The sequence below is a fragment of the Cyanistes caeruleus genome, chromosome 36 (assembly GCF_971803275.1).
Source record: "Cyanistes caeruleus chromosome 36, bCyaCae1.hap1.1, whole genome shotgun sequence".
NCBI classification, from domain to species: Eukaryota; Metazoa; Chordata; class Aves; order Passeriformes; family Paridae; genus Cyanistes; species Cyanistes caeruleus.
The window spans coordinates 1,939,422-1,962,987 of record NC_141737.1 but is presented as its reverse complement, the minus strand read 5'-3'; the positions used below and the strand labels follow the sequence as shown (position 1 = coordinate 1,962,987).

At 48.5% G+C, this 23,566-nt stretch overlaps 3 protein-coding genes across 5 annotated transcripts in view; 2 read left to right on the top strand and 1 right to left on the bottom strand.

Annotated features, from left to right (window-relative positions):
- The window catches only part of LOC147647583 (uncharacterized), a 94,510-nt gene that overhangs the window by 6,197 nt on the left and 64,747 nt on the right, over positions 1–23,566 (bottom strand). The gene's annotated exons all lie outside the window — the stretch shown is intronic.
- On the top strand, positions 72–6,253 carry LOC147647585 (uncharacterized). Of its 3 annotated transcripts, XM_086871676.1 has the most exons (11): positions 72–277; positions 635–706; positions 795–866; positions 955–1,020; positions 1,471–1,578; positions 2,210–2,281; positions 2,370–2,441; positions 2,529–2,627; positions 3,079–4,244; positions 5,286–5,451; positions 5,981–6,253. In XM_086871676.1, exons 1-9 carry the CDS (start codon positions 181–183, stop codon positions 3,219–3,221), a joined length of 801 nt encoding a protein of 266 aa, XP_086727802.1. In that variant the 5' UTR covers positions 72–180; the 3' UTR covers positions 3,222–4,244; positions 5,286–5,451; positions 5,981–6,253. The 3 variants fall into 3 exon arrangements, with proteins under 3 accessions (XP_086727802.1, XP_086727801.1, XP_086727803.1); XM_086871675.1 differs by having other exon boundaries at positions 5,286–6,253; XM_086871677.1 differs by having other exon boundaries at positions 2,529–3,543; positions 4,167–4,244; positions 5,286–6,253.
- The window catches only part of LOC147647584 (serine/threonine-protein kinase pim-1-like), a 62,310-nt gene continuing 43,396 nt past the window's right edge, over positions 4,653–23,566 (top strand). Inside the window, exon 1 of the mRNA XM_086871698.1 lies at positions 4,653–4,707. Coding sequence (XP_086727824.1) covers positions 4,653–4,707 — 55 coding nt within the window. The remainder of the gene's footprint in view (positions 4,708–23,566) is intronic.

Genomic DNA, 23,566 nt, shown 5'->3' with positions numbered 1-23,566 from the left:
GTGACAGCAGGCTCTGAGGTCACGGAGGTCCCAGAGCCCCGTGGTTGCACAGCACCACAAGGACCGAGCAGTCAATCCTTGACCACGACTGCTGTGGCAGCAGCGGTGCTGACATTGGGACAGCGGTGTCAGGACAGTGGTGGCAGCAAGAGCTGCAGGACTGGCAGTGGGCAAGGCACCATGGCCTTTGCTCTGCGCCTCCTCCTCCTGCTCCTCCTGGCAGTGGCCCTGCCTGACAGGGCTGCCCAGGCTGCTCTGTGGCGAGCACAGGGTGCAGGTGAGCCCAGGGCCTGGCTTCCCTTTCCTGAGACAGCACTTCCTTCTCCCTGGGAAGCGTTGGGGATGGTTTTCCCCCAGGGCTTAAGGGAGGGCTTCCTCTGTGCGTGGGAGAGAGTCCCCAGAGCCCCTGGGCTGGTCCTGCTGCCCCACCAGGGATGTTGCATGGGGCCTGCAAAGAAGGTGGAGAGTGACCAGAGCCAGTCCAGAGCTCTCCAGGCCTCTCTGCAGCTTTGGCCATGTCCACTGACATCTGGCTGCCACGGCCTTTCCCAACCCCCTTGCAGTGCCCAGTTCCCTAATGCAGAAGGGCGTCCCAGCACACCATGGAATGGTTCTGATCTGTGCTTCCTTCCAGATGAGGGTGGTAGGAAGGCTCCTCCAGCAGCTTGGCTTCATGAAGATTTTCTGCCTCTGGAGCCCCATGCAGGTATGTTCTCACTGTCCCAGCAAGAAATAATCATTGACCACCTGTCATGAACCAGGTGACAGAAGCTGCTGTGGCTGTTGAGTTACAGGTGTGTCTGCATCAAGGACATTTCAAGCTCCTTTTCTGGTTGCTGCACACAAGCCCAGCTCCCATCACAGGGGTGAGTGGTGTGTCCTTGCTGATCCCACAGGCTTGAGCCCTGGTTCTGTGGGATCCATTCATCTGAAATGGAAATACTTTCTGTTAAGGTTCTCCTAGAGGGAGGAATAAACCCACAGAAGACAAGATGCTGAGTGAACTGGATAGACGCCATGGTGGGTCCAAGTCCCTCAGCCTTCTCCTGAGACTCAGCAGCCAGGGGCTTTCTCTGCACATCTGGACATGCCGTGCCTGGCACAGTGGGAAGGGATCCATGGCAGCTTCACTGCCCCCTGCTGCTTTCATGTCCTGCAGGGCTGTTTCCCAGCCTGGCCTGGCTACAGCTTCTCCCCAGCCTCTGCAGGAAGGCATTTGGCATCAGCTGACAGAGAGCCCAAACTGCAGCACAGGCCATGCACAGCCAGAGATCCCTTGCAATTTCCCAGTCTTGGGGTAGATGTGGAATGGCAGCTCTTTGGAGGAGGGAGGGCCCTGTCCTGGCTCCGAAGTTTTGATGGCTTCCTGAACCTTATTCATGACTTGGACAAGTATTGCCTTTTGAAGATGCCACCTTCCTGTTGGGGAACAGCCCCACCTGATCCAGCTGTGGCTCTTCTTTTCTCCAGAGATGAACCCAAAGGCTGTGCTGAAGGCAGCGTTTCCCGGAGGAAGCAGTGGCTCATGGGCAGCCTCTTCTGCAGGAAGGGAGGCCATGCCAGGCACAGTCCCAGGAGGTAATTGCTGTGCCCCTGGGCCTGAGCCCTGCTGAGGCTTGAGCTGCCATCTCTGTTGCTTGGCTGTGTGAGCACAGTGCAGAGGAATTATCCTGAGCAGGCTCAGGGCACTCGGCTACTGAGCAGTTCTGCTGAGGTCCCTCCATGGGAGACACATCCCAAAACCTGGCAGCGGCTTCAAGGAATGCCCATGGTGGGGAAAGGGCTGAGGGGAGGGTAAAGCTCCAGTGTGCCCTGAGAGGGCCTGGCTCTGTCCCCTTGGGCTGGGGGAGCTGTCCCAGCTGAAGGACGGAGGGCAGGAGAGAGGGCAGGAGGAAGGTAGGGATGTCTGTGACACTGAATGCTGCAGTTTGGCCCAGGGCTTAATGGTTACCTCTGTGGCAGGGAGAGCCCCCAGAGCCCCTGGGCTGGTGCCGCTGCCCCACCAGGGATATTGCACAGGGCCTGCAAAGAAGGTGGAGAGTGTCCAGAGCCAGTCCAGAGCTCCCCAGGCCCCTCTGCAGCTTTGGCCATGTCCACTGACATCTGGCTCCCTTGGCCATCCCCTGACCCCCTTGCAGTGCCCAGTTTCCTAATGCAGAAGGGGGTCCCAGCACACCATGGAATGGTTCTGATCTGTGCTCCTTTCTAGACAAGGGTGGTAGGAAGGCTCCTCCAGCAGCTTGGCTGCATGAAGATTTTAAGCCTCTGGAGCCCCATGCAGGTATGTTCTCACTGTCCCAACAAGAAATAATCATTGACAACCTGTCACAAACCAGGTGACAGAAGCTTCTGTGGCTGTTGAGTTACAGGTGTGTCTGCATCAAGGACATTTCAAGCTCCTTTTCTGGTTGCTGCACGCAAGCCCAGCTCCCATCACAGGGGTGAGTGGTTTGTCCCTGCTGATCCCACAGGCTGAGCCCTGGTTCTGTGGGATCCATTCATCTGAAATGGAAATACTTTCTGTTAAGGTTCTCCGAGAGGGAGGAACAAACCTACAGAGGATAGTAAGTCGCTGGAGACATCCAAACACATGGATAAGATGTTGAATGAACTGGAGAGACGCCATAGTGAGTCCATGTCCCTCAGCCTTCTCTTGTGACTCAGCAGCTGGGGGCTTTCTCTGCACATCAGGACACGCCGTGCCCGGCACAGCAGGAAGGGATCCATGTCAGCCTCGCTGTCCCACTGCTGCTTTCACGGCCTACAGGGCTGTTTCCCAGCCTGGCCTGGCTGCAGCTTCTCCCCAGTCCCTGCAGGAAGGCATTTGGCATCAGGTGACAGGGAGCCCAAACTGCAGCACAGGCCATGCACAGCCAGAGATCCCTTGCAATTTCCCGGTCTTGGGCTAGATCAAGTGTAGGGGCTGTTTGGAGGAGGGAGGGCCCTGGCCAGCCCCAATAACCTCGCCTTTCTCCTGATCCTTAACCATGACTTTAACAAATATTGCCACTTGAACATGCCACCTCCTCAATGGGGAATGGTTCCATCTGATCCAGCTGTGGCTTTTCCTTTCTCCAGAGATGAACCCAAAGGCTGTGCTGAAGGTGCCATTTCCCGGAGGAAGCAGTGGCTCATGTACAGCCTCTGCTGCAGGAAGGGAGGCCATGCCAGGCACAGCCCCAGGAGGTAATTGCTGTGCCTCTGGGCCTGAGCCCTGCTGAGGCTTGAGCTGTAAATCTCTGCTCCTTGGCAGTGCCTGCCTTTCAGGGATTTTGCACAGAGCATGGAAAAGGTGTTGAGAATGTCCAGAGCCAGTCCAGAGCTTTCCTCAGGCCCCTCTGCAGCTTTGGCCATGTCCATTGACATCTGGCTCCCACGGCCTTACGTGACCTCCTTGCAGTGCCCAGTTCCCTAAGGCAGAAGGGGATCCCAGCACACCATGGAATGGTTCTGATCTGTGCTCCCTTCTAGATTGGGATGGTGACATGGAGCATTTGGAAGTGCTGGTAAATGGCGGTTTGAAGACCTTGCCAGATGCTGGAGGCAAGTTCTCAATGTCCCTTTCCGCACAGAACAATCCGTGTCAAGGTGGCAAAAGCTCACTCATGTGCCATTTCCCTCAAGAATCTGAAGGTTGACGGATTCTGGAAACCTTGCCCTGCTCCCTTCTGGAGCCCTGAGTGATCCCACAGCATTGCTGTCAGTGGGAGGAAGGAGCATTTAGCTGTCAATCTTCTTCCTGTGTGTAATGCCAGTGTCTCCTTCCGTGTGCTCTGTGCAGCCACAGAGAAGAGCAGAGAGGGAAGGGCTGGGCTCAGGGCTGTGCCCTGGGGCTCTGCCTTGTGTGGCTCCTTTCTGGCCCCAGGGAACCTGAGATGCTCCTGCTCCAGCTGCCAAGCCCTGGCCCTGCTTGAGGCTCAGTTTAGAGCTGCTGGCAGCTCCAGGGAGTCCTTTCTCCCCTGACTGCCATGCAAGGGGCTCCTTCCATCCCACTGTGGGCCCACTGCAGGGACGTGGTCCCCCTGTCCTTGCTACTGAGTGGAAGGCAGAGAGGAGGGAGTGTCTTGGAGGGCAGCAGTCACCTGGGTGTACTCACTGCCACTCCAGCCTGAAGAAGAATCTTCAGCAGTGTCACGGGAGTTGTTCTGTCCTGACTTTCTTTGCAGATGAACCTGATGATGAAGATGATCCGGATTCCCAATCCATATCAGTTACTGAGCCTGATGATGAGGAAGATTATGAGGGTAGGTCAAGGCCTTTCCCCCTGGGAGAGCCGCCAGCTCAGAGCCCAAGGCTTGGCCAGGGTGGCATCTCTGCAGGTGCCAGGACAGAGCCGTGCATGGTTGTGCCCTCACCCTGCGTGATCCTCTCACTGCTCCTGTGGCTCAGTGCTGCCTGTGCAGATCAGCAGACATGACTGAAGCTTCTGTGGCTGTTGAGTTATAGGTGTGTCTGCAGGGAGGACTTTCCCAGCTCCTGAGCTAAATTCTGCCAGCAAGCCCAGCTCCCATCACTGGGGTGTGTGGTGCCTCCCTGCTGATCCCACAGGCTGACCACTGGTTCTGTGGGATCCATTCCTGGGAAATGGAAATATTTTATATAATGGTCCCCTGAGAAAGAAGAACAAACCTATAGGAGATAGTAATGTAGCAATGGGGGAACTCAAATACCTGGACATAGTCCTGAATGATCTGGAGGGATGCCATGGTGGGTCCATGTCCCTCAGCCTCCTCCTGACACTCAGCAGCCAGGGGCTTTCTCTGCACATCTGGACACGCCGTGTGCCGGTACAGCAGGAAGGAATCCATGGTAGCCTCACTGCCCCACTGCTGCTTTCATGGCCTACAGGGCTGTTTCCCAGCCTGGCCTGGCTGCAGCTTCTCCCCAGCCTCTGCAGGAAAGCATTTGGCATCAGGTGACAGGGAACCCAAACTGCACCATGGGCCACGCACACCTTGAGATCCCCTGAAAATTTCCAGTTTCAGGCTAGTTCAGGTTTAGGGTCTGTTTGGAAGAGGGGTGGCCCTGGAGCATTTCCAAAACCGTGGGCATTTTCCTGATCCTTATCCATGTCTTTGACAAGTATTGCCTGGAGAAGACCAGCACAGCACAGAGAAATTGTGCCATTCGAGCTCAGGGGGTTGAGCAGTCTTGTGCCAAGGGGTGGCAAGGTGCCTGCAGGCCCCAGCTCTGGGGGAAACAGAGAACGTCCTGGCTGTATCCAGCGTGCTGCCAGCTCAGCAGTGGAGCACAGCACAGGCTCATGCTGCCCATTGCTCCCACAGATGCAGCTGGCACCACAGCACATGCTCAGAAGATCTGGGAGAGCATGAGAAGAGTTTTCTACCAGGGAACAGATGGTTTGATTAAGTTAATGGCCATTGTGGCTGGTGGAGCAGTTTTCCTGATGATGTGCTGTGCCGGAATCTGGTATTGCCGGAAGGGAAAACGGTGAGTGTTTTGCAATCTCGGCCTCAAACAGCTTCTTGAAAGGCTGCTCATAGTCAGGAAACATTCCCAGTGAGGCTGCTGTGCACTTGTGGGTAGGCCTTGGTTGCCCAAATAACTCTGCTGAGAGTTCTGCTGCTGCCCAGGCCTTTCATTGGCCTCTTAATTGCTGGGCCTTGTCCTGGGGAGCCCGCTGGGGCTGCAGCCAGTGCTGGCTCCTACTGAGGCTGCCTGGCCAAGAGCAGCCCCAGGAGCAGCAGGCAGAGGCAAAGCAAGGTGGGCAGGAGAAAGAGCGGGGACGAGATTGCCCTTGAAAGGCAGAGGCGCTCTGGGGCCCGCTCCTGGTCAGGGACCCTGCCCAGAGCCATCCCCTGCTCGCTGCGGCCTTGAGGGGCAGCTGTCCAGCTGGGCCAAGCTGTGCCAGCAGCTCCAGCCATGCTGGGGAGCCTTGGCCGCTCTGGGCCCTGCTGTTCAGGAGGGTCCCTGAGTGCCAGCGGTAGCTGGGGGCCTCAGCCACCTCCTCTCTCCACAGGAGCACCTCTGCAGCTTCAGAAGAGCAGCCAAAGATTTTAGTCTCTGAGAAGCTGACCTGTTATCCTCGCTCTCCACATCTCTCCCCATCTGCTGTGCTGCAGCTGCATCCCCGTCTTGAGGGCATCCCAAGACGCACACCTCCCAAGCGAGACCCTCTGCCCCTGAGCCCCCTGGCCCTGTTCCCTGGCCAGGACTGAAATTGGGCAGCCCCTGTCCACCAGAGCAGGGGTTGGCCCATGATTTTTGTTCAAATAAAGAGATGGAGCTCTCACCCCAGTGTCCAGCTGGTACCACCAGCAAAGCCCACATGGTACCAGCCCCAGCTGAGCTCCATGTCCAGGAGCAGCCGGGGTGCCCACGGTGTGGGCAGGCAGGAGCCAGGCAGGGGCTGCCGTGACCAGCGGTGGGGCCCCGAGGGGCTGGGGGAAGCCCATGCTGAGCGTCCCTGGGCTGTGAGGGCACATTTCCTTCTGTGGCATCACCTGGGCCTGCACCTCATGAGGCACACAGGGAAAATTTGGGCTCTCTCCTAAGGTGTGCAGGGATTCCCCATGAGGAGTGCAGTGGGGTTAAATTGAGAGGGTTTTTTACTCTTCTCAGCACAGCAAAGGGGACAGTCTTGGCTGAGGTTTTGCAGAGCTGGGAGGAAGCCTCTTGTGAGCCCTTGGGCCCGGCCTGTGGGCACAGCGGGCAGGTGGAGCCCATCCCTTGAGGCCAGTCCAGGCTGCTCGGGCCAGGCTGGGCCGGGTGAGCTGGGCCATTCTCTGGGGCACAGGAGGCACCCAGGGCTATAACTGGGGCCGTGGCTTTTCAGCTTGAAGGGAGGCTGGCTCTGGTGATTCAGAGGGCACAGCTTAGATCCCAGTTACCTTTGTAAACCTGCTGGGGAAGTGTTGAGGGCAGAGAGTTCCAACCCTTCTCACTGGGAAGCTGGGCTGATGCTGTGGGGTTTTTTAATTTTTTGGCCTCTAAATTTGTGTCCTGGCAGAGGATTAAGTTTGCTTGCTCTCAGTAAGCCCCTTTTCTTCTTGGTGCTGTTGTAAATGAAATTAAAATCAGACAACTAGATCTATTGAGTTAACAGCAATTAAATAACAAGGGGAAAAAATATACAATTTAGTGAATTGAATGTCCTGGTTTAGGGCAAATTTGGGAGAAAACCTCCAGTGGGGATCCCCCCCGGGAAGCAAACCCATGCGGCCCTTTTCCCCCCACCCCCCAACCAGTTCGGGAAGAGATTTCTCTGAGAGAAGTGGAAAAAACCTGTTTATTTCACAGGCACAGCACTACCCAGCACAAGAATGAACAATATCAAATTACAAAACCTCTCACCCTTCAGAAGAGATGACAAACTCCAGAGGGTCTCTTTCCTGTGGGTGTTCGCTCTGTTATCAGTCCCTCTGGTGCTGGAAAATGCCGCTGCCCAAGCTGGGCTCCCGGTAGTCCACGGGGGCAAGCTCCCGGTGCTCCCCCGAGTCCCCAGTTCAGAGCAGGTTCGACTCAGAAAATTCAGATTTTCTTTTTCAGAAAAAGGGAAAGAAAACAGTCCAGGAAGACCTCTCTTCTCCGGCTAGTTGGAAAGCCAAGGCGATCTGTGTCTTGTTGTCTGTCTGTGCTGTAGTCAAAACTCCCGATGCGGGGGGAGCAATTACAGTCTGATAACAGACTCGGTGCTTCTTTTCCACTCACTTTTACTCTCAGATGGAATTTTAAGAATACAGAACCTGTGTCTGGGTTAGGTGGACGAATGGGGATACAATTTAACATCATAATCAACCCGGGACATTCCACCCCTTATCCCCATATCGTCGACTTACTGACAAAACTAACATTCCAACTCTGCACACATTTACATACATAGAAACTTCCCCTCCGTTCCACCCAAAAAATACAAGCAATATATCCATCATGCCCCTGTCAAGCCCCACAACAAGCTACTGAATCCAGACCCCCCACGCTGGAGAGCTGCAGGATTCCCCACTCTCTCTTTTTACTCACTCAAAACACCATCTTTCACCTGCTCATACCTTCAACACTTACACATTTCCTTCTATTTCATGTCTGCATGGTTTAATGTACAGACAATGGCAGTAACCTTTTACCCAATGATCAGGTCTCCCTGAGGTACACATCATGTTGTTCCATCTCTCTGCATTATCCACCATGTACAACCTGGTCCTTGAGCAAAGACAACCCCACAAATGGGTTTATCTGTGCCCGAGGTAGAATTGACCCAAACTGTCTTCCCTAGCAGACCTCTGACATGTACCACTGGGACTTTGTCTCCGTCTACTACATGTAAAGACTCAGACTGGGCAGGACCTGCTCGGTTGGTGGAACCTCTGGTGTTGACTAACCAGGTGGCCTTTGCTAGATGTTGCTCCCAGTTTTTAAAAGATCCTCCACCCAGTGCCTTTAAGGTGATTTTTAATAGTCCATTGTACCTCTCCACCTTCCCAGCAGCAGGTGCATGGTAGGGGATACGGTACACCCACTCAATGCCATGTTCCCTAGCCCAGCTGTTTATAAGGCTGTTCTTGAAATGAGTCCCATTGTCTGACTCAATCCTCTCAGGGGTGCCATGCCTCCAAAGGACCTGCTTTTCAAGTCCCAGGATGGTGTTCTGGGCAGTGGCATGAGGCACAGGGTAGGGTTCCAACCATCCTGTGGTACCTTCCACCATCGTGAGCACGTAGCGCTTGCCTTGGCGGGTTTGGGGCAGTGTGATGTAGTCAATCTGCCAGGCCTCCCCATACTTGTATCTGGACCATCGCCCACCGTACCAGAGGGTCTTCAACCGCTTAGCCTGTTTGATCGCAGCACATGTCTCACAGTCATGAATAACCTGGGAAATGCTGTCCATGGTTAAATCCACCCCTCGGTCTCGTGCCCACTTATAGGTGGCATCTCTACCCTGATGACCTGAGGCATCATGAGCCCATCGGGCTAGGAACAACTCTCCCTTATGTTCCCAATCCAAATCTATTTTTGACACTTGTATCTTTGCAGCCTGATCTACCTGCTTATTATTTTGGTGTTCCTCATTAGCTCTACTCTTGGGGACATGGGCATCTACGTGGCGGACTTTCACTGGTAGTCTCCTTACTCTAGCAGCAATATCTTTCCACTCTTTAGCAGCCCAAATTGGTTTTCCTCTACGCTGCCAATTAGCCTCTTTCCACCTCTCCAACCATCCCCACAGAGCATTGGCCACCATCTATGAATCCGTGTAGAGATAGAGCTTTGGCGACTTCTCTCTTTCAGCAAAGTCCAGGGCCAGTTGAACAGCTTTGAGTTCCGCTAGTTGACTTGATCCACCTTCTCCTTCAGTGGCCTCTGCGACCTGTCGTGTGGGGATCCATACGGCTGCTTTCCACTTCTGGTTCATCCCTATGACGCGACAGGAACCATCAGTGAAAAGAGCGTAGCGTGTTTCTTCTGCTGGCAGCTGGTTATATGGTGGAGCTTCTTCAGCCCTTGCTACTTCCTCTTGTTCTTCATCTGTGAGACCAAAATTTTCACCTTCAGGCCAGTTTGTAATTATTTCCAAAATCCCAGGGCGGTTCAGTTTACCAATATGGGCGCGCTGCGTGATAAGAGCAATCCACTTGCTCCATGTGGCACTGGTTGCATGATGGGTGGAAGGAACCTTTCCCTTGATCATCCATTCTAGCACCGGTAGTTGGGGTGCCAGGAGGAGTTGGGCTTCAGTGCCAATCACTTCTGAGGCAGCTTGGACTCCTTCATAGGCTGCTAAAATTTCTTTTTCTGTTGGGGTGTAATGGGCTTCGGACCCTCTGTGGCTTCTACTCCAAAATCCTAGTGGTCGGCCTCGAGTCTCACCAGACACCTTCTGCCAAAGGCTCCAGGACAGACCATGGCTCCCAGCTGCAGAGTAGAGCATGTTCTTCACATCTGGTCCTGTTCTGACTGGGCCAAGGGCTACTGCATGGGCAATCTCCTGCTTGATCTGAGCAAAGGCTTGTTGCTGCTCAGGGCCCCAATGGAAATTATTCTTCTTCCAAGTGACCAGGTAAAGAGGGCTCACAATCTGACTGTATTCAGGAATATGCATTCTCCAAAACCCTATGGCACCTAAGAAAGCTTGTGTTTCCTTCTTATTAGTTGGTGGAGACATTGGTGTAATTTTGTTAATGACATCAGTAGGAATCTGACGCCGCCCATCTTGCCACTTCACCCCCAGGAACTGAATCTCATGAGCTGGTCCCTTAACTTTGCTCTTCTTGATGGCAAAACCAGATTCCAGGAGGATCTGGATGATTTTCTCTCCTTTCTCAAACACTTCTGCTGCTGTGTTCCCCCACACAATGATGTCATCTATGTACTGTAGATGTTCTGGAGCCTCACCCTTTTCCAGGCCAGCCTGGATCAGTCCATGGCAGATGGTGGGGCTGTGCTTCCATCCCTGGGGCAGTCGGTTCCAGGTGTACTGCACTCCCCTCCACGTGAAGGCAAACTGAGGCCTGCATTCTGCTGCCAGGGGAATGGAGAAAAATGCATTGGCAATGTCAGTAGTGGCGTACCACTTTGCTGCCTTGGACTCCAGCTCGTACTTGAGCTCCAGCATGTCCAGCACGGCAGCGCTCAGCGGTGGAGTCACTTCATTCAATGCACGATAGTCCACAGTCAATCTCCATTCTCCTTCAGATTTACGCACAGGCCAGATAGGGCTGTTGAAGGGTGAGTGGGTTTTGCTGACCACCCCTTGGCTCTCCAGCTCTCTCGTGCCCCACGTTGGGCGCCAATGAATGTATTTGTCCTGGTTTAGGGCAAATTTGGGAGAAAACCCCCAATGGGGATCCCCCCCGGGAAGCAAACCCATGCGGCCCTTTTCCCCCCACCCCACGACCGGTTCGGGAAGAGATTTCTCTGAGAGAAGTGGAAAAAACCTGTTTATTTCACAGGCACAGCACTACCCAGCACAAGAATGAACAATATCAAATTACAAAACCTCTCGCCATTCAGAAGAGATGACAAACTTCAGAGGGTCTCTTTCCTGTGGGTGTTCGCTCTGTTATCAGTCCCTCTGGTGCTGGAAAATGCCGCTGCCCAAGCTGGGCTCCCGGTAGTCCACGGGGGCAAGCTCCCGGTGCTCCCCCCGAGTCCCCAGTTCAGAGCAGGTTCGACTCAGAAAATTCAGATTTTCTTTTTCAGAAAAAGGGAAAGAAAACAGTCCAGGAAGATCTCTCTGCTCCGGCTAGTTGGAAAGCCAAGGCGATCTGTGTCTTGTTGTCTGTCTGTGCTGTAGTCAAAAACTCCTGATGTGGGGGGAGAAATTACAGTCTGATAACAGACTCGGTGCTTCTTTTCCACTCACTTTTACTCTCAGATGGAATTTTAAGAATACAGAACCTGTGTCTGGGTTAGGTGGATGAATGGGGATACAATTTAACATCATAATCAACCCGGGACACAAGGGAAAAAAATATACCATTTAGTGAATTGAATACAAGGATGCAATATAATAAAATAATACTATTTAGTGGCTTGAATAGAAATTTGGTATAAAAGGAAAACAATTCAGTAAAAGAGTACAATTTAGTGAATATCTTCATATATATATATGTATGTGAATATAATTTGCTAGTAATTGAGTATGATTAAAGCATGAGCAAAACTGACTGGGGTATGGGCAGGGCTTCTCACCCTGCCTCACGTACCAAAACAAAGCAATTCAAACTAAACTTATATACTGTATGCTTATACATATTCATTCATGTTTCCCCTAAGTCTCCTCCTGTTTTTGATTCTTTAATTTTACATCACTATTCTTCATGGCGCAAGCCTCACTTGTTGCTAGGGGGTCTTCAGTCTCCTTTTGATGGTATTTTGGATGAAGGCTTACGCTCATCCTCATTGTCCTCTGGATAACCTTACAGGTTTTGCATGTGTACTAAGTGTTATGTAAATAAGCATTGTGTTCCACTAATTAGTCTTACACTTCATAATCTTCAGGCCTATGCCTAAAGTTGTTCCAACTTTATCCATCTCAAGGTTGATTTCTTCTTGGGACACCACTTACCTCAAAACTACATCCTGTACCTTAATTTCAACACGTAACATCTGCAAAGGGGTACATCTGCCTTGTATCACCAATTCCCTTGATTGCTTCTAAGAATAACTTTCCAAATAGTTACAATTTAGTTAGCACAAATCATTTCCATTTATTACGCTCCCCAAATTCCACTCCCAACATCTCCCCTGCTTCCAGCTCAGGATGGTGCCCTGATGAGACCCCTCCCCAAATCCCACCCCCAAGACACCTCCCCATCGCTGGAAAATCCCCCAAATCTCACTCCAAAATTGGGAATCCTCCCTGAGACCCCTCCCCAAATTCAGGCCTCCCCAAAATGCCCCTCCTCACTGGGATTAGGACTTCTCCCCATCAATGGAAATTCCCCCAAAAGACAAAAAATCCTCCCCAAATCCCCTTCCCAAAATCAGAACTCCACCAGGACCCCTGAATTTCCCCCCAAAACCACCAAATTTCCTCCCCCACCAAATCCCCAATTTTTTTCCCCAAACCCCAAATCCTCTCCCTAAAAACCCAAAAGTTCTCCCCAAAACCCCAAATCTCCTCCCCAAACACCCAAATATTAGAAAAAAATCCTTAAATTCTTGCCCTAAAACCCCAAAATTCCCCCCAGGACCTTAGGAGTTTTGCCCCAAAACCCCAAATTTCCCCCCGAACCCCCAAATTTCTCCAATTCCACCCCAAATCCTGGGAGAACTCTCCAAAAAACAGCAAGCCTTCCCAAAACCTCCACCAAAATTGCAACTCTCTACCCAAAAATCACCAAAAATCTGAGAACATAAATTTTTTCACACCTTGGGTGGGGGGAGAAACACCAGAAATCTCAGGATTTTTCCCGTTTATTTGGGGAGGGAGGTCACCCTGTTTCCTGTCCCCCCAGATGACCCCACCCCAAAATTCCTGCCCCTCGGCCCCCCAAATTAAGTGTAAATAAATAAAAAGAGGAAAAAAGGAAAAAAAAAAGGGGGGGGGGGAAGGTAAAAATTAAAAAAAAACACCAGAAAAAAAAAAAAAAATATTTTCTCACCTCAATTTGGGGGGAGGGGGATGGAGGAAATATTGGGGGAGGGGGTGAACCTCCAGAAAAAAAATTGAGGGACCCCCCCCTGTCCCGGGTTGATTATGATGTTAAATTGTATCCCCATTCGTCCACCTAACCCAGACACAGGTTCTGTATTCTTAAAATTCCATCTGAGAGTAAAAGTGAGTGGAAAAGAAGCACCGAGTCTGTTATCAGACTGTAATTTCTCCCCCCACATCAGGAGTTTTGACTACAGCACAGACAGACAACAAGACACAGATCGCCTTGGCTTTCCAACTAGCCGGAGCAGAGAGGTCTTCCTGGACTGTTTTCTTTCCCTTTTTCTGAAACGAATCGAACCTGCTCTGGACTGGGGACTCGGGGGAGCACTGGGAGCTTGCACTCGTGGACTACCGGGAGCCCAGCCTGGGCAGCGGCATTTTCCAGCTCCAGAGGGACTGATTAACAGAGCGAACACCCACAGGAAAGAGACCCTCTGAAGTTTGTCATCTCTTCTGAATGGCGAGAGGTTTTGTAATTTGATATCGTTCATTCTTGTGCTGGGTAGAGCTGTGCCTGTGAAATAAACAGGATTTTTCCACTTCTCTCAGAGAAATCTCTTCCGAACCGGTTGAGGGGTGGGAGAAAAGGGCCACCTGGGTTTGCTTCCCAGGGGAAGCCCCATTGGAGGTTTTCTCCCAAATTTGCCCTAAACCAGGACAGCGGCCCTCGGCAGTTGGCGGCCTTTGGGGTGGAGCCCAGTGGCACGCGAGCGGCCTTTGGTGGCTGCTGTCGGCCGCCCGCTGGGTAGACCTGCTGTCGGCCGGCACCTGGGCAGACCTGCTGTCGGCCGGCGGGCCGCCGTGTGACGCGTCGAGCGGCTCTCCCCTATCGGCCTGAGCACCTCGCCGCCTTCGCGTCTCCCTGAGAGGGAAGGAGGGAGCCCTCAGAAGCCGGCAGCGCTCCCTCCCACGTCTGGGCCCGAGCAGATGGCGGCCCTGCTCCCGCCTCGGTTTCTGCCCGGGTGGCTCGGTCAGCGGGGCTGCCGTCCGCCTGCAGGCTTCAGTGAGGCCGGCCGGGGGCGAGCGGGAAGGAAGCCGCCGTCGGAGCGAAAGCCTCCGAGAGAGCGCCGGCAAGAAAGCTTCCTCGGAAAGGGAGGAGACCGAGCCTCAAGCCGCCAGTGGCCCCGTCGGCCCGCTCCTCAGCCCCCGCAGGCGCTGCCACCGTGCCGAGCGGCCGGCCGCTTGAGGAGCTGCCTGGTCCATGATGCCAATTTATGTCACGATCCGCAAGGTGGGATTCGTGATGTGACTCTTTTATTTGATCGCAGAGTACAAAAGATTATCAGCAAACCAGGGACTCAAACAGCAGAACACACTTTACTGAGTGCTCATCAGCACTAATATGCGATAGAGGGAAAAGAGGAATAAGCAAAGCACAAAGAAAGAGAGTAAGGGGATTATAGCTACCAATGTCGAAGTCCACTCCGCCATCCAACGATGCAGAGTCTTCTGTCTGTTGGTGAGATCTCAAAGGAAAGTAAGTTTTGGGTTTATTTTACAATTTTTATTCCAGTTCCAGCAACTCACTGTATCACAATTACTCTCTCTTTTGCTCAAAAATCCACACTTTGAACACTCCATTCCTCCCAATATACTCTGTCATGAATTAAAGGAATCTTTTTAAGCTATTATTGTCCATCTCCATAGCTTTAACAGAAAGGTATTTCAGCTTGTAAAGCATCTCCTTATTCTCTCTTCCCCATTTAAAACTTAACTCTTTTCCTCACTGGTTTTAGTGGTTTTATGATGTCTTCTTCATGTTGATTGTCTCTCTCTTTCTCTGTCTTTCTGGGAAAAAGGAGTAATCTGTACGTTTTATTCAGGTAGTAAAAGAATTAAAAGCTTTAGAAAAGCTGCAAGAGTTCATGGTGTCAGGTTTCAGTCCAGCAGCAGAAACTGAAAACTAAACCAGGTTGGCCGGCTCTGCTTTCTTTTCCTCCGCCCCCACCTTCATCCTCTGTGGCCTTGTCTGGCCTGGAGGGCGGGGGGGGAGAGGAGGAGGCCAAGACAGAGCCTTGTTACCTTTTCAGAAGCCAGAAACAAAAGAGGACAAGAGTGCTCTGACTTTACATCTTAAGGTGGTGTTCACAGGGTGAGTCTACGTTTTAATGGTCAAAACTGCTGTCAATTGTTAGAAATGACTGATAATTGGTCTGGAGGAAAGACTGCCATCAGCCACCAGCACCTTCAACTTCCTTAGCTCTCAAAACTACCATAAAGGTAAAACCACCCCATGACACTGTGACACAACTGCTGTGAATGTCCCAGTTTCCACCTCTCTGTGACACCACAGCAGGGACAGCCCCAGTGTTCTCCTCTCTGTGACACGACAGCAGGGACAGCCCCAGTGTTCTCCTCTCTGTGACACCACAGCAGGCACAGCCCCAGTGTTCCACTCTCTGTTACGCCTGCCGTGGTTTTAAAGCATTAGTTAGAAAATCACTGTAAAACTTACTCATTTCTTGCTGTGAGATGTGGATGATGAGAAGGGCAAAAGAAGCTTAAAACCTAAAGGAATGAGTAAGTTTATTAACCAAACTACAAGGTTAAGAAAGCAGAATAAAACTTCCAGAAACCCTTTTTCCCCACCACGCTGCCATTCCTGTCTTTAATTGACAACATAGAGGAAAAAAAACAAACCCTGGTGGTTAAAACAGTCCAAACTTTGCTATAGTCTTTTCAGCAGCCTTTGTCGAGAAAAAGAAGTTCTTTTTTGTCAATCTATGGAGTTTTTCATAAGAAAACCATTTTCTCGTGGCTTCCTATTGCTCTGATGCCAGTGGCCCTGGAAACTCTGCCATCAGTCCTTTCCTCCCATTTCACACCACTCTGAGCTGTGTTCTTGGGCCGTGATTCAAGGGGTGTCCTTTGAAGGATGAGATCTTCCAAGGCAAAAGTTCTCTTCATTTGTCTCTGTGACCATCTCTGGAAACAGAAATTTTTGCTTTGTCTCTTAAGAGCCACAAATCTTCAACAACTCTCACTTCTCCTTTTCTCTTCCAGCATCTCCTAGGATTACAACCACTTCACCCTTGACTCAGCTTTATCAATGAATTACTTTTGCTCAGATCTACACTTTGAAATACTCCATTCCCCCCAAAATACTCTTTCAGGAATGAAAGGAGTTTTTTCAGGACATTATTGTCCCTCTCCATAGCTTGAACAAAAGAAAACTTCAGCTTATTCAGGCATCTCCTTATTGTCTTTCCATCTGAGGGTTAATTCCTTCCCTTGCTGCCTTTGATCCTTGATGCTGTCTCTTTCCATGGTGATCCCTCTCTCTTCCCCTCTCTCTGGAAAAAGGATTAATCTGCAAGTCTCATCTGCCTAGTGAAGGGTTAAACTCTTGCCCAGGCCTTGATCTCTGCCGAGGCAGCGGCTGGAGCCGTTTGCCAGGGAAGATTTTTGGTAGCTGCTCTGGAGGAGTGTGGCCACTGTCTCAGCACGCCGCAGCTCAAGAGCTTTCCCTCCCCTTCCTCAGCAGTCTCTGCTGAAAGCCAGCAGCGTCAGAAACTGCAGCCGAGCCAGGAAGTGGCCTGACCCGGCAGCCCCGCTGCACAAGGCGCAGCTAGCCCTGCAAGGGCTTCAGCCCCTCTGGGAAAGGGCTCCTGTCACTTCACAGTCGCCATCCAGCACCAGGAACCGCAGAACTCCAGCCAGCCCCACTCCCCGCCGCGGCCTTGTCTGACGTGGAGCGGTGGAGGCTGAACCAGAGCCCTGTTACCTCTTCAAAAGCCAGAAAGCAAAGAGAAAGAGAAATTCCCAGGCTTAAAATTGAAAGGGTGGTGTTCACAGCTTCATGTCACTTTTCAATGGGCAAAACTACTGTCAGTTCCAGAAATGGCCAGGTATTGGCCAGGACAAAAATCTCCAATCAGTTTCCAGCAACCTTAACTTCCTTAGCTGTTTCTCTTTTTTTCATAAATGTCAATCTAACACACACTAGCACAAGTGACAGCCCCAGTGTTCCCCTCTCTGTGACACCACAGCAGGGACAGCCCCAGTGTTCTCCTCTCTGTGACACCACAGCAGTGATAGCTACCATGTCCTCCTCTTTGTGACACCACTGCTGTGACTGTCCCAATTTCCCCCTCTCTGTGACACGACAGCAGGGACAGCCCCAGTGTTCTCCTCTCTGTGACACCACAGCAGGCACAGCCCCAGTGTTCCACTCTCTGTTACGCCTGTCGTGGTTTTAAAGCATTAGTTAGAAAATCACTGTAAAACTTACTCATTTCTTGCTGTGAGATGTGGGTGATGAGAAGGGCAAAAGAAGCTTAAAACTTAAAGGAATGAGTAAGTTTATTAACCAAACTACAAGGTTAAGAATGCAGAATAGAACTTCCAGAAACCCTTTTTCCCCACCACGCTGCCATTCCTGTCTTTAATTGATGTCATGGGGTGGCTTTACCTTTATAGTGATTTTAGGAGCTAAGGAAGTTGAAGGTGCTGGTGGCTGATGGGAGACTTTCCTCCTGACCAATTATCAGTCATTTTTAAGAACTGACAGCAGTTTTGACCATTAAAAAGTGAATTCAAACTGTGAACACCGCCCTAATATGTAAAGTCAGAGCACTCTGGTCCGCTCTTTTGTTTCCGGCTTCTGAAAAGGTAACAAGGCTCTGTCGTGGCCTCCTCCTTCTCCCCTGCCCCCTCCCCCCCCAAGCCGGACAAGGCCGCAGAGGACAAAGGGGGGGGGGACGGGGGCGGGGGGGGCGCGGAGGAAAAGAAAGCAGAGCCGGCCAACCTGGTTTAGTTTTCAGTTTCTGCTGCTGGACTGAAACCTGACACCATGAACTCTTGCAGCTTTTCTAAAGCTTTTAATTCTTTTACTACCTGAATAAAACGTACAGATTACTCCTTTTTCCCAGAAAGACAGAGAAAGAGAGAGACAATCAACATGAAGAAGACATCATAAAACCACTAAAACCAGTGAGGAAAAGAGTTAAGTTTTAAATGGGGAAGAGAGAATAAGGAGATGCTTTACAAGCTGAAATACCTTTCTGTTAAAGCTATGGAGATGGACAATAGTAGCTTAAAAAGACTCCTTTAATTCATGACAGAGTATTGGGAAGCTTGGAGTGTTCAAAGTGTGGATTTTTGAGCAAAAGAGAGAGTAATTGTGATACAGTGAGTTGCTGGAACTGAGTAAAGCGAAGATTTTGAAGCCTTGGGGGCAATGAGAAAACTGTTTTCTAGGAAAGCTCACAGAGACAGATGAAGAAGACTTTTGCCTTTGAATGACTCATCCTTAAAATGACATCCCTAGACTCATGGCCCATACACACCTCAGAGTGATGTGAAATGAGAGGAGAAGAACTGATGACAGATTTCCGGGCAGCTGGCATCAGAGCAACAGAGAACTGTAACAGAAGTAGTTTTCTTGTGAGAAACTCCATAGGTTCTCAGAAAGAGACTTCTGTTTCTCTAGAAAGACTGATGAAAGGACTGTAGCAAGAATTGGGACTGTTTTTAACCACCAAAGTTCAAAATTTTTTTTGTCTCTATGTTGTCATGTATACAAAGAAATGGTCAAGTAGTGAGAGACAGAAGAGTTTTCTGGAAGTTTATTCTGGTGTTCTTATTCTTGTAGTTTTGTTAATAAACTTTCTTTATCCCTTTTTAAGTTTTAAGCCTGTTTTGCTCTTGCTCTAATCCATATCTCACAGCAAGAAATAAGTAATTTTTTAGTTACTGCTTTAAAACCATGACATCTCCTTTCAAAACCTAGTTGAAATTTTGCAGAAACAATTAGATGAAGAAAGGAATGAGATCCATCTCTTGCCAGTGGCCCAAAGAGAGGAATGGGTTAAAAATTCAAAGAATGCTTACTCACCAAAGAAACAGTGGAGAGGGAAACCCCTCTCATTAATCAAATTTAGCCTCAAAAAGAACTAACTGATGAAAAATTGTGGGGAGCACTGCTGTCCTAGTGTCATGGGGTAGCTTTACCTTTAAGACAGCTTGGAGGGAGAGGAAGTTGAAGCTGCTGGTGGCTGATGGGAGTTTTTCTTCCTGACCAATTATCGGTCATTTCCAAGAATTGACAGCAGATCTGACCATTAAAAAGTGAATTCAACTTGTAAACACCCCCTTAAGAAGTACAGACAGAATTCTCTTGCCCTCTTTGGTTTCCGGCTTCTGACAAGGTAGCGGGGTCTGTCTTGGCCTTCCCCCCACCCTCTCCAGGCTGACAAGGCCGCGGGGTGGAGGGGGGGAGGGGGAAGAGAAGCAGCGCTGGTCAGCCGAGCTTGGTTTTCAGTTTTTGCTGCCAGACTGAAACTTAACACCATGAACTCTTGCAGTTTTCTTAAAGCTTTTAATTCTTTTACTACCTGGATAAACATACAGATTACTCTTTTTCTCAGAAAGACAGAGAGAGAGACAATCAACATAGAGGAGACATCATAGAACTACTAAAAACAGTGAAGAAAAGAGTTAAGTTTAAATAAGAAAGAGAGAATAAGGAGATGCTTTACAGCTGAAATATTTTTCTGTTAAAGCTATGGAGATGGACAATAATAGTATTAAAAGACTCTTTTAATTTATGATAAGAGTATTAGGAGGAATGAGATATTCAAAGTGTAACTTTTGAGCAGAAGAGAGAGAGAGTACTTGTGATACTGTGAGTTGCTGGAATTGAGTTGAGTGAAGATTTTGAAGCTTTGGGGGGTAAAGAGAAAACTGTTTTCTAGGAAGGCTCACAGAGACAAATGAAGAAGACTTCTGCCTTTGAATAACTTATCTTTAAAAATAAGATTCCTAAACTCTGTGACTCATACACACCTCGGAGATGTGAAATGAGAGGAGAAGATCTAATGACAGATTTCCGGGCAGCTGGAATTAGAGAAATAGAAAACTATGATGAAAAATAGTTTTCTCGTGAGAAACTCTGTAAGCTAACAGAAAGAGACTTCTGTTTCTCTACAAAGACTGATGAAAGACTGTAGCAAGAATTAAGACTGTTTTTAACCACCAGAATCCTAAAGTTATTTGTCTCTATGTTGTCATGTGTACAGAGAAATAGTTAAGATGTAGAAGATAAGGAGGTTTTCTGAAAGTTTATTCTGGTATTCTTATTCTTGTAGTTTGTTAATAAACTGTCTTTATTTCTTTTAAGTCTTAAGCCTGTTTTGCTCTTGTTCTAATCCATATCTCACAACAAAAAATAAGTAGTTTTTTTAGTTACTGGTTTAAAACCACGACACCTAGCTTGAAACCTTTAATTAAAACAATATAATCATATTGTCATGGAGTTAACTTTACCTTTAAGGGAGTTGGAGTTGCTGGGAACTGCCTGGAGTCTTTTCTCCTGACCAATTATCGGTCATTGCTGAGAACTGACAGCAGTTTACGCCATTGAAAAGTGGGATCAACTTGTGAACCCTACCTTAAAGTGTAAAACCAGAGCTCTCTTGGTTCTCTTTGTTTCCTGGCTGTGAAGGGTGGCAGAGCTCCAGGCCTCCCGTTCCCTGCCCAGGCCATGCGGCCGGGCGGGGCCGGGGCCGGGGCCAGCCGCGTGTCCCGGCTGGCAGATGGCGGGGGGCCTGGGGAAGGTTTTCCTCGGGCCCGGGCCGGGCCGAACCGATCTCTGGCTCAGCTGCAGGTTTTGCTGTAACTAAATTCACTGGAAAATGCTGAGTGAAGAAAGAGAGAGGCCCTGGACTTGCAGCGGGCTGGAGCGGCGACTACACTCTCCAGAGCAGCCATGAAGAACCTTCCATCGCAGACGGCTCCAGCTCCTGTTCAGCAGAGATCACCGAACCACCTACAAAAAGCCTGGGCAAGATTTTAACTCTTTCATTACCCAGATGAGACTTGCGGATTAATCTTTTTATCCAGAGAGAGAAAAAGAGAGTGATCAACATGAAAAGAGACTTTATCAACTACCACTGACAGGAAAGAAAAGAAGTTTCAGGAAAGGTAGAGAATTAAGAAGATGCTTTAATTAAGCTGAAATATCTTTCTGTTAAAACTATGGAGATGGACAGTTCTGAAAAGAACTCCTTTAATTCATGATACAGAATCTAGAGAGGAATGAAGTGTTCAAAGTGTAAATTTGAGTAAAAAGTAGAGTAATTGTGGTATAGTGAAGTGCTGGGAGATTTGAAGCCTTGAGAGGCAATGAGAAAACTGTTTTCTAGTGAAGCTCACAGAACAGATGAAGAAGACTTTTTGCCTTTGAATAACTTATCCTTAAAAATGCTATCCCTAGACTCATGGCCCATACAAACCTCAGAGTGATGTGAAAATGGGAGGAGTGGGCTCTAATAATAGCAACTCTGGGCAGCTAACATTAGGGCAATGGAAAACTATAACAAAAATAGTTTTCTTCTAAGAAACTCCATAAATTAACAGGAAGAAACTTCTGTTTCTCTACAAAGACTGGTGAAAAGACTGTAGCAAGAATTGGGACTGTTTTAACCATCAAAGTTCCAAAGTTTTTGTCTCTGATGTCATGTGAACAAGGAAATAGTGGGCAGATAGGGGATGAAAAGGTTTTCTGGAAGTTTATTCTGGTGTTCTTATTATTGTAGTTTGTCAATAAACTTTCCTTTTTCCTTTTAAGTTTTAGGCCTGTTTTGCTCTTGTTCTAATACGTATCTCAAAGCAAGAAATAAATAATTTTCTCAGTTATTGGTTTAAAACCACGACATCTCTTCAAAGTCTTTCAAATTCCAGAAACATTCCACAAAATCCCACAGATTTGCACACAACCTATGAAAAATCGTTCAAAATGATTCAAGTCTAGTCAAAATTCCACAAAATTCCACAAACATCCCAACAAACTCCCTAAACCTTCTCAAAACACTACCACATTCCAAAATCATCCCACAAAATCTCCAAAAATTTCCACACAATCTAAGAAAAAATACCTCAAAATTCTTCATGTCTCCTCAAAGTCCTTCAAAATTCCAGAAACATCCTACAAAATTCCACAAAAATCCCGCCCAATTCCAAAAACATCCCACAAAATTCCAGAAACATCCCAAAATACTCCCTAAGTCTTCTCAAAACCCTACCAAATTCCAGAAACATCCCACAAAAATCACCACAAATTACCACACAATCTAAGAAAAATATTTCAAAATGCTGCATGTCGCCTGTCTTTCAAATTCCAGAAACATGCCACCAAATTCCAGAAAAATCCCACAAAATTCCACAAACATCCCAACAAACTCCCTAAATCTTCTCAAAACCCCACTAAATTCCAGAAACATCTCACAAAATTCTAGAAAAATCTTCTCAAAACCCCACCAAATTCCAGAAACTTCCCACAAAAGCTTTACAAATTTCCACACATCCTAGAAAAATCCCTCAAAATTCTTCAAGTCTCCTCAAAATCTCACCTAATTCCAGAACATTCCGCAACATTCCAAAAAAATCGCACAAATTCCAGCAGAAACGACACACAAAATTCTTTACATTTTCACAAAACTCCAACAATTTCCAGAAACTTCCCTCAAAATCTCCACAAATTTCCACACAATCTAAGAAAAATACCTCAAAATCCTTAATGTCTCTTCAAAGTCTACCAAATTCCAGAAACATCCCACAAAATCTCCACAAATTTCCACACAATCTAAGAAAAATAGATCAAAGCTCTTCATGTCTCCTCAAAGTGTTTTAAAATTCCACAAACATCCCACACAATTCCCTAAATCTTCTCAAAACCCTTCCAAATTCCAGAAACATCCCACAAAATTCCACTAAAATTTCACCAGATTCCAAAAACATCCCACGGAATTCCAAGCATCCCAAACACACCATAAATCTTCTCAAAACCCTTCCAAATTCCAGAAACATCCCACAAAAACTCTTCCAATTTCCACAAAATTCCACTAACATCCCACAAAATTCCAGAAAAATCTTCTCAAAACCCTACCAAATTCCAGAAATATCCCACAAAATCTTGACAAATTTCCACACAATCTAAAAAAAACCCTCAAAATTCTTCATGTCTCCACAAAGTCTTTCAAATTCCAGAAACATCCAACAAAATCTCCACAAATTTCCACACAATTTAAGAAAAATACTTCAAAATGCTTCAAGTCTAGTCAAAATCCTACAAAATTCCAAAAACATCCCACCAAATTCCAGAAAAATCACACAAAATTCCACATACATCCCATCCAACTCCCTAAATCTTCTCAAAACCCTACCAAATTCCAGAAACATCCCACAAAAACTTTTCCAATTTCCACACAATCTAAGAAAAATACCTCAAAATTCTTCATGTCTCCTCAAAGTCTTTTGAAATTCCACAAACATCCCACAAAATTCCACAAACATCCCAACAAACTCCCTAAGTCATCTCAAAACCCTACCAAATTCCAGAAATATCCCACAAAATCTTGACAAATTTCCACACAATCACAAAAAAAAACCTCAAAATTCTTCATGTCTCCTCAAAGTCTTTCAAATTCCAGAAACATCCCACAAAAT

Excerpts from the sequence above, each read along its gene's own strand:
- LOC147647585 (XM_086871676.1), top strand. The coding sequence starts at position 181 with ATGGCCTTTGCTCTGCGCCTCCTCCTCCTGCTCCTCCTGGCAGTGGCC. Across the intron at positions 867-954 it reads GCCCAGCTCCCATCACAGGG|GTTCTCCTAGAGGGAGGAAT; the intron begins GTGAGTGGTGTG and ends CTTTCTGTTAAG. Across the intron at positions 1,579-2,209 it reads GCCAGGCACAGTCCCAGGAG|ACAAGGGTGGTAGGAAGGCT; the intron begins GTAATTGCTGTG and ends GCTCCTTTCTAG.